The 9,803-nt window shown below is 40.4% G+C and overlaps 1 protein-coding gene across 1 annotated transcript; it reads left to right on the top strand.

Annotated features, from left to right (window-relative positions):
* The first annotated feature begins 3,703 nt into the window (after positions 1-3,703).
* LOC142616548 (uncharacterized) lies at positions 3,704-4,258 on the top strand. Its single transcript, XM_075789376.1, has one exon. The coding sequence runs from the start codon at positions 3,704-3,706 to the stop codon at positions 4,256-4,258; it is 555 nt and encodes a 184-aa protein (XP_075645491.1).
* Positions 4,259-9,803: the final 5,545 nt, after the last annotated feature.

Below are 9,803 nucleotides of genomic sequence, written 5' to 3'. Positions count from 1 at the left end.
TTCAATCACCAACTAGAGAAGAAGATGTTGGCTGCAAAGTTCTTCACTTCATCAACAATGAAGATCAAGAAGCACTTGGTTACAAAACCCTAAGGCGCAAAGACGCAGTAACTTCTTCTTTTTTGAGAGAATAAGTTTTCAGTCACCTTTTGCATATGTTCTCCTTGTATTCTCTTATGTGACGGCCTTTAAAATAAGCCTTATATATGCCTAGGGTTGTGAGAAAAAAACCCTACACAAATACAAAAGCCTGGCCCAAAAATCAGATCTGGAAATCTGAATTCTTGTAACTTCGGTAGATACCTCGATAGATAGCATCCGTCGAGCCTCATTAAACCTCGATAGATAGCTATTTGTCGAGCAGCTGTCGAGCAGCTGTCCAGGAGGTGTCCAGCTTTAGTAAACACCTTTTCTTCACTTGTTTCTTGGTCCAATCTTCATGGCTTTAATACTAGACTTGAACAACATGTTCTTTGAAGTATTAAACACATCCTAGATCTACCCAAATACAAGTAAAGTGCGTTTTGTCAAAGGATTAGCCAACTACATCAAATAATGTCCCTAACAAATGATTCAAAAGACAGACTCACCTTTCACTACTAAAGTACGGAACCGTCCCCTCCCACCAAAATTCCGTCTCCTACAGTTGGAGTCATATGACGATTCCTAAGATCTCTTGGATCATATTGAATCATTCAAGACGCTGATGCTATTCAAATGACCTTAGACGAAGTGATGTGTAGGGCAGTCCTAACAACACTGAAGGGAGCAGCCAAAGTATGGTTCAACAAGATACCCCCAAGAGCCATTGCAGACTTGGAACAACTTAGCAAGGGTTTTGTTCGTCATTTCATTGGGGGGCAAAGGCACAAAAAACCAACTGGCCATCTCTTCAACATTCAGCAAGCAAAAGGAGTCACTAAGGCAGTACGTCACTCAGTTCAATAAGGAACTGCTGCAGGTAGACAAAGTTGAAGATTAAGTTATCCTAAAAACCTTCCAAGCAGGATTGCTACCAGGAGATTTCCTCCTCTCAATTACTAAAATCCACCAAAAGCAGTAGCAGAGTTGCTCTGTAAAGCTCAGAAATACATGAATGCAGAGGATGCAGTGCTCCTAAAGGAGATGCAAGGGAAAAGGAGGAGAGATGAATGAATAAACAGCAATCGAGATAAGAATAAGGAGACATGAAGTGGTGGACAAACCATAGGGAAAAAAAAAAGGAGCTTCTAGATAGGAAACCTAAGTTCATTAACTTCACTCCTCTAATAATGCCAATTAAGCAAGTCCTTATGCAAATAAGAGACGATCCTTCCCTGCAATGGCCGAAGCTAATTAGCACTCCAGTAGAAAGAAGAGACAGGAGCAAGTACTGTAGATTCCACTAGGACCACGGGCATCGTACTAATGAGTGTAGGCACTTGAAAGACCAGGTGGAAACTTTAATCCGGCAAGGGAAGTTGTAGAAATACGTTAGAAAGATGGAGCAATATAGGTACCAACGGAAGGACGACCAGGACAGAACTTCGAAGATAGGGGACACTAAACTCCCTGCAGGAGAAATAAAGACAATCTCGGGAGGAATAACAATAAGCGGAACGTTGAAATCCCTGAAAAAGGCACAAGGAAGGGAGATAAACAACGTCCATTTACAGCTCCCTCCAATGAAGATGCTAAGGAATGACGAACCAAATATTGTCTTTTCAGAGAGAGACGGTCGTGGTATCAGGCAACCCCATGACGATCCACTTGTAATCATGCTCAAAGTAGAAGAGTTCAACATCCACCGGGTGCTCATTAACAACGAAAGCTCAACAGATATCATCTACTTGCCCGCATTTTAGCAAATGAAGCTAGATAAGAAGAAGATCAGGCTTTTCACCTCGCCTTTGGTAAGCTTCACGGGAGACAGGATCGTCCCTAGAGGCATCGTTACTATAACTGTGATTGCAAGAACTTATCCGACATAGGTCACCAAGGAAATTGATTTCCTTATAGTTGATTGTCCTTCAACATACAACATCATCTTGGGAAGACCTGCACTCAACAGGCTAAGAGTAGCAGTGTTAACATCTTACTTGAAAGTGAAGTTTCCAATAGTCCATGGGGCAGGAGAAATCAAAGGAGATCAAGTTTTGGCAAAAGAGTGCTATCAAGCTGCCTTAGCATCTGGAGAGAATCACACATGGGTGATCAACGAACCAGAGCCCATTCTTGAACTGTTAGAAACACCACAAGAAGTGGAGATCGTCCCAGGAGACTCGACGAAGATATTAAAGATTGGAATGGCACTTCCAGCCCCTGAGAAAGAGATTGATCTCCTTCTTAAGGGCAAACCAAGATGGTTTCGCTTGGAAACATGAAGATATGCCTGGCATTGATAAGAAGATCATACATCATTGTCTTAACGTCAACCTGAAATACAAACCTGTACAACAGAAGCGGAGAGTGTTTGTACTAGAACGCAACAAAGCTGTAACTGAAGAAGTAGAGAAACTACTGGAAGTTGATTTCATCAGGGAAGTCTTCTATCTAGATTGGCTTGCAAATGTGGTTATGGTAAAGAAAAGCAATGGCAAGTGGAGGATGTGCGTCGAATTCACAGACTTGAATAAGGCTTGCCCAAAGGATAGCTTCCCCTTGCCAAGGATTGATCAACTAGTAGACTCGACTGCTAGACACAAGCCCTTGAGTTTCATGGACACATTTTCTAGACACAACCAAACTCTCATGGACGAAAACGATCAGGATAAGACCTCATTTGTTATCAGAAGCTGATTTCATTAGAGAAGTCTTCTATTTAGATTGGTTTGCAAACATGGTTATGGTAAAGAAGAGCAATGGCAAATGGAGGATGTGCATCAACTTCACAGACTTGAATACGGCTTGCCAAAGGATAGCTTCCCTTTGCCAAGGATTGATCAACTAGTAGACTCAACTGCTAGACATAAGCTCTTGAGTTTCATGGACCTATTTTCTAGATACAACTAGATTCTCATGAACGAAAACGATCAGGATAAGACCTCATTTGTTACCATCCAAGGGTTGTACTACTACAAAGTTATGCCCTTTGGACTGAAGAACGCAGGAGCCACCTACTAAAGGTTGGTGAACCGTTTGTTCTCTCATCAGATTGGGAGGAGTGTGGAGGTGTACATAGACGATATGGTAAAAAGCAAGGACGAAGCCAACCACTTGGACGTTCTCAAAGAAACATTCAGCACACTATGTATGTACAATATGAAATTAAACCCTGCAAAGTGTGTTTTTGCTGTTGTTTCAGGAAAATTCTTGGGATTCATGGTGTCCCAACGAGGTATAAAGGCAAATCCAGACAAAGTAAAAGCAATAACGAGGTCAAATCACCAAAGACAGTGAAGGAGGTGCAGAGCCTGACAGGAAAGGTTGCAGCCCTAAATAGATTCATCTCTAGGGCAATGGACAAGTGCATGCCATTCTTCAAGGTATTGAAAAAGCTTTTTGGTGGACTAACAAGTGTGAGGAAGCCTTTGCCAAGTTAAAGGAGTACCTGATGAAGCCACCTCTGCTAAGCCCCACGGTAATGGGATAGAAGTTGTACCTTTACTTGGCAGTATCTAATACTGCAGTAAGTTGGGCATTGATCAGAGAAGAAGGGAATGTGTAGAAGCCTGTTTATTACACCAGCCAGGCATTTCAGGGCGTAGAGGCGAGTTACCCAAGGATGGAAAAAATAGCTTTCGCGTTGTTGGTCGCCTCTAGGAAGCTATGTCCTTATTTCCAAGCACACCCAATCGTCGTAATGACAAATCAACCTATAAGAAAGACGATGAACAAGATGGATGCAGCAGGACGACTCATAAAATGGGCAATTGAGTTGGGCCAATTCGACATTGAATATCAACCCCGAGCAGCAATCAAAGCCCAGGTGATGGCAGACTTCATTGTAGAGTTCACTTATCCCTATAAGGAAGAAGAACCGCCTATGAAAACATGGACGGTCCAAACGGATGGGTTTACAACGAGGAAAGTAGGAGGAGCAGGGGTAGTGCTCATATCTCTAGAAAAAGAAACATTGAAGTATGTTGTCAGATTACAGTTTCTAGCAACGAATAACGAGGCAGAATACGAAGCATTGCTAATAGGGCTAAGCCTAGCAAAAGCTCTAAGAGAAAAGAATCTTATCATCCAAGTTGATTATCAGCTAATAATTGGACAAATAAAGGGAGATTACGAAGCCAAAGAAGAAAGGATGCAGAAGTACTTGAAGATCATCTAACGACTCTCACAACACTTTGACAGCCTAAACTTTGTGCAAATCCCAAGAACCAAAAACACAAAAGCTGATTTCCTAGAAAGATTGGCATTGTCAGACGACTACAATGCAACCTCTGAACTATGTGTAGAGATAAGGGGGCAGCCAAGCACAGAAGGTGGGTAAGTTTTGAAGATAAAAGAACAAGACGAGTGAATGACTCCCATCATCCGTTATTTGAAAGAAGGATGGCTCCCGAAAAATAAGATGGAAGCAAAGAAGATACAGATTAGAGTAGCTCGCTTCGTCATTATTGATCTACAGACGAGGATATTCATTCCCATATCTAAGATGCACTAGTTCTGAAGAAATAGATTATGTGTTCCATGAGATACACGAGGGAATATGTGGAAACCACACTGGGTCAAGATCCTTAGCAGGAAAGACGCTTAGAGCAGGATATTAATGGCCAACCCTACAGAAGGATGCATATAACATCGTTAGAGCATGTGACAAGTGTCAACACTTCGCAAATGTCCAGACGAGACCAAGAAAGACGATGATACCCATATCCTCACTATGGCCCTTTGCCCAATGGGGAATTGATATCATGGGTCCCTTCCCTCTAGGGAAGAAGCAGCTCAGGTTTCTGATTGTTGCAATTGACTATTTCACAAAATGGGGAAGCAGAGCCAGTGAATATGATAACAGAGGCTAAAGTCACAAGTTTTGTATGTAAAAACATCATCTGCAGGTTTGGAGTCCTACACATCATAATACTAGACAATGGAAAGCAGTTCGACAACTCTAAGTTTCAAAAATTTTGCCAAAACTTAGGAATCAAGAATCACTATTCTTCTCCAAGACATCCTCAGGCCAACAGCCAGACAGAAATAACAAACAGAAGCTTGCTCAAAATTATCAAAACTAGGCTTGAGGGGGCAAAGGGGGCATGGCCTGAAAAGCTACAAAACATCCTTTGGGCGTATAGGACGACCACGAGAGTTCCAACAGGAGAAACACCATTCAGACTGACATTTGGCACTGAGGCCGTCATACCAGTGGAAGTAGGACTGACGAGCTTCCGAGTCAAAACATATGAAGACCAGAAGAATCAGCAGGAGCTTAACAGCAATCTGGACCTAATTGATTAATTCAGAGAATAAGCTATGAAGCAAATGGCCAAACACAAAGAAGCAATGGCCAGGTACTACAACAGAAAGGTCAGGGTAAGAAGGTTCAACACAGGAGACCTCATCCTTAGGAAGGTGTCACAAGCAACAAATGACCCATCTCAAGGAAAACTAGGACCAGCCTGGGAAGGCCCCTACGAAGTAATCCGTCATTCTAGAGAAGGGTCTTACTACCTGAGGTCTCTAGACGGCCAAAAATTGCCTTGACCATGGAACATGGAACACTTGAAGAAATACTACCAGTAAGGAACGCTTTACATTTTCAAGTTGCTTAATCTTCATATCGGCATGTATGACAACCATTACTTTCATCATTCATAAGATCAATAATACATGAAAGCATTATCCATGCGTATTTATCAATGATTATCCATGACTTGTCAATACGTATTTAACAATGATTATCCATGATCTATCACTATCAAAACGTGTGCAATGCTTAGGAGTCGTCCTTGGGAGACGTCTCAAGGATCTCCGTCATTAAAATTTCAAATTAAAAGCTATTCGCACATAACCAACGGCATCATAGCCATTGAAGTTGTTCATACACAACTACCAAAGTCAACTAAATCAGAGTTGTTTAAACACAACCAACATAATCGTCATTCAAGACCAAAAAAAAATGGTTAACCTAAAAGACGCTTCAATACCATGACCCTAAGTCACGAGTAGAGCACAAAATCATTATCAAACATGACTCAATAAAAAGTTGTTCAAACATAGCTAAAAATACTAAGTTGTTCAAACGTAACTAACATCGTCATTCAAACATGACTCAATAAAAAGCTGTTCAAACACAGCTAAAAACACTAAGTTGTTCAAACACGACTAACATCGTCATTCAAACATGACTCATTAAAAAGCTGTTTAAACACAACTAAAAACACTAAGTTGTTAAAACACGACTAATATCGTCATTCAAACATGACTCAATAAAAAGCTGTTCAAACACAGCTAAAAAATACTAAGTCGTTCAAACACGACTAACATCGCCATTCAAACATGACTCAATAAAAAGTTGTGCAAACACAACTAAAAAATACTAAGTTGTTCAAACACGACTAACGTCGTCATTTAAACATGACTCAAGAAAAAACTGTTCAAACACAGCTAAAAATACTAAGTTGTTCAAATGCAACTAACATTGTCATTCAAACATGACTCAATAAAAATCTGTTCAAACACAGCTAAAAAATACTAAGTTACTCAAACACGACTAACATCGTCATTCAAACATGACTCATTAAAAAGCTGTTTAAATACAACTAAAAACACTAAGTTGTTGAAACACGACTAATATCGTCATTCAAACATGACTCAATAAAAAACTGTTCAAACACAGCTAAAAAATACTAAGTCGTTCAAACACGACTAACATCGCCATTCAAACATGACTCAATAAAAAGTTGTTCAAACACAACTAAAAAATACTAAGTTGTTCAAACACGACTAACGTCGTCATTTAAACATGACTCAAGAAAAAACTGTTCAAACACAGCTAAAAATACTAAGTTGTTCAAATGCAACTAACATCGTCATTCAAACATGACTCAATAAAAATCTGTTCAAACACAGCTAAAAATACTAAGTTGCTCAAACACAACTAACATTGTCATTCAAACATGACTCAATAAAAAGCTGTTCAAACATAACTAAAAATACTAAGTTGTTCAAACACAACCAACATTGTCATTAAAAAATGACTCAATAAAAAGCTATTCAAACACAGCTAAAAATACTAAATTGTTCAGACACAACCAACATCGTCATTCAAACATAACTCAATGAAAAGCTATTCAAACATAGCTAAAAATACTAAGTTGTTCAAACATGACTCAATAAAGGAGTTGTTCAAACACAGCTAAAAATACTAAGTTGTTCAAACACAACTACCACCATCATTCAAACATGACACGATAAAAGCTGTTCAGACACAACCAAAGATCGTCGCTAAGCTAGTCAAATATGACTCAATAAAAAATCATCCCACCACAACTGAAGGTAAAAAGCTGCTCAAATATAAGCTAAATATAAAAGTTGTCTCAACACAACTAAACATCGTCATAAAGGGTTTTCCAAGCATAAAAGAGTTGTTCACTACAGCTAAAAGCAGGAAATCCATAAACCTATCTATCATTGTCAAAGGAATTGTTTAGTTGCCCAAAACAACAGGCCCAAAGAGAAATATTGTTCTTGCATTGCAAGGAAATAAAAAAGAAAAGTAGAAAAAATAAAAGATTACTGATCATTAGGGACAGGGTCTGTGGCTTCCTCCATTACATTCTCTGTTGTAGCCTTAGAAGGATAATCAGACATTAGCTCTTTTTCAACGTCCTCAACAGCCAAACCAGAAAGGTCCAAGCTAGGGTGATGATTTGCCATCCACTTCACAAGAAGATCAAAGCCCTCCACGTAGTACTTGCATTGTTCATCAGAGTACACCTCAGAGTCCTTAAAATCCTATACTACTGTGGCCCCAACATTATGTAGCTTCAGCTCTAGGTCACCAATCTCCTTGCCCTTCAGCTTGCAGAAGTCCTTCTCCACTTGTAGGCTTTTCTCCAAGGTTGCCGCACGCTCCTTATCATTCTCAACTTCGGTAGCGAGGATGGTAGCCTTATTCTTGAACGTCTCATTCTCAACAAATAAAGACTTGATCAGAGGCTTGAACATAGCCACCTTCTTTTCCAAGTCCAAGAACTTCCCAGAGACGAACAAAGACTCCCCCAAAGCTTGCAAAGAACCTCCTTTAGTAGAACTAAAGCAAAGGAAAAAAAGAAGCAAAGATGGCCTACAACGCTAACCTGCACAAGCTTCTGAATGTGAGATGACATAACCTCATTGGACGACTTCGCCATCAGAGGACTCAGATCGTCCACAAAAAGTGCCTCGTGGGCCTTCAAAGTTGTTGCATCAACATCGTCCTAGAAGGTAGGAAGGAAAGATTTACCACCTAATTTCTTCTTCTTCCTAATCTCCTCCCCACCAGAGGCAATCATCTCCAGTGACGAAGTGGGAGAGACAAGGCGCTTGGCAGGAGGAGGCGTTTTTGTAGGATCTTTCTTAACGATGTCATTAGCTTTCTTCTTGGACAAAAGGCCACTGATGGTTCCGCCTTAGTCCTTCTTCTCTTGAAATTCGGCTAACTTCTGTAAACTAAACCTAGTCGTCATTCTTGAAAGGACGAAGAAAAGGTTAAAAAAAACACTTACTCTTTTTCACAACTTCCAAGTCTTTTCGAACCTTAGTAGACGGTTCCGGACCTAAGAAATGAAGAAATAAAGATTAGGGAGAGACGAGCTTATCAAATTCCTTGACAGTCTCCAAATATTCCCTTACTTTTTCAACACGAAGCCGGTACCTCTTCTTCAAACGAGGATGCTAGGCAACTGCAAAACAAGAGTACAAGTAAGTCACCTATCACCGTCACTCCTAGAAAAAGGGAAAAACAAACTAAAAAGACAAGGAAGACGCACCAGACACAGGAGCTCCCCAACTATGAAAAAACTTGGGGGCTTCGTCCAAGTCCTCACCATGGACGAACTCCCAACCACTTCGAGAGATAAAAAAGAAATTTGGCTTCCAGTTTCGAAGAGACGAGGGGTAATTAAGGATTAACCTAGAAGCCCTATCCCATAGCTTAAACTCATAATAGCCAGGGTCCTTAGACTTCCTCAGATGATAAAAATGGAGGAATTCGTCCCTCCTAATGACATCACTCTCATTGGCAGACATCCATACCACCATGCAAGAAATAAGGATTCACCAAGAGTTAGGCACCAACTGCGCCGGAGCAAGATGCAAATAGGAAAAGAGTTCCTTAACAAAGGGATGAACAAGGAAATGAAGGCCGCTGGTAAAATCGACCTTATAGAAACAAACCTCATTAGCATATGAGTGACAAGCTCTTTCTTCGTCACTCGGGATCCTAATTTTAACAAAATTAAGGAACTGAAATCTGTCCCTAATCTGTTTCTCGTCCTTTTCAGAGAGAGAACATGAGGTATTCCAGGCCTTATAGGGGGTAGAAACAGAAGTGGCCTTCGAGACCACACGATCATCAGACGAGGATAACCCCGTCTCCAGGTCACTTCACCTTACCTCGGATATCCTCAACAATCTAACTACCACAATAGAAGGGGAAACTAAAGTAAACAAGGAAGAAAGAACAGAAGTATACAGACAGTCTTTTCCTACAAAAGAATTGATCCCTTCAAGACACTCCCCCTCTACGAACTCAAGTAAACTACCTGAATGAGCAAAAAAGAAGGCTATAGAAGGACAATCCACTCTAACAGCAGAATAATCTACCATGGAAGAATCAAAAAAGAAGAAGAAGCATGAAGGACTGACTAGGAAACATAAAACAAAGAAAG

The sequence above is a fragment of the Castanea sativa genome, chromosome 11, assembly GCF_040712315.1.
Source record: "Castanea sativa cultivar Marrone di Chiusa Pesio chromosome 11, ASM4071231v1".
Classification (NCBI taxonomy): Eukaryota; Viridiplantae; Streptophyta; class Magnoliopsida; order Fagales; family Fagaceae; genus Castanea; species Castanea sativa.
Note: the sequence above shows the minus strand (reverse complement) of the source record. Positions and strands in the feature narration are given on the sequence as shown.

Excerpts from the sequence above, each read along its gene's own strand:
- LOC142616548 (XM_075789376.1), top strand. The coding sequence starts at position 3,704 with ATGGAAAAAATAGCTTTCGCGTTGTTGGTCGCCTCTAGGAAGCTATGT.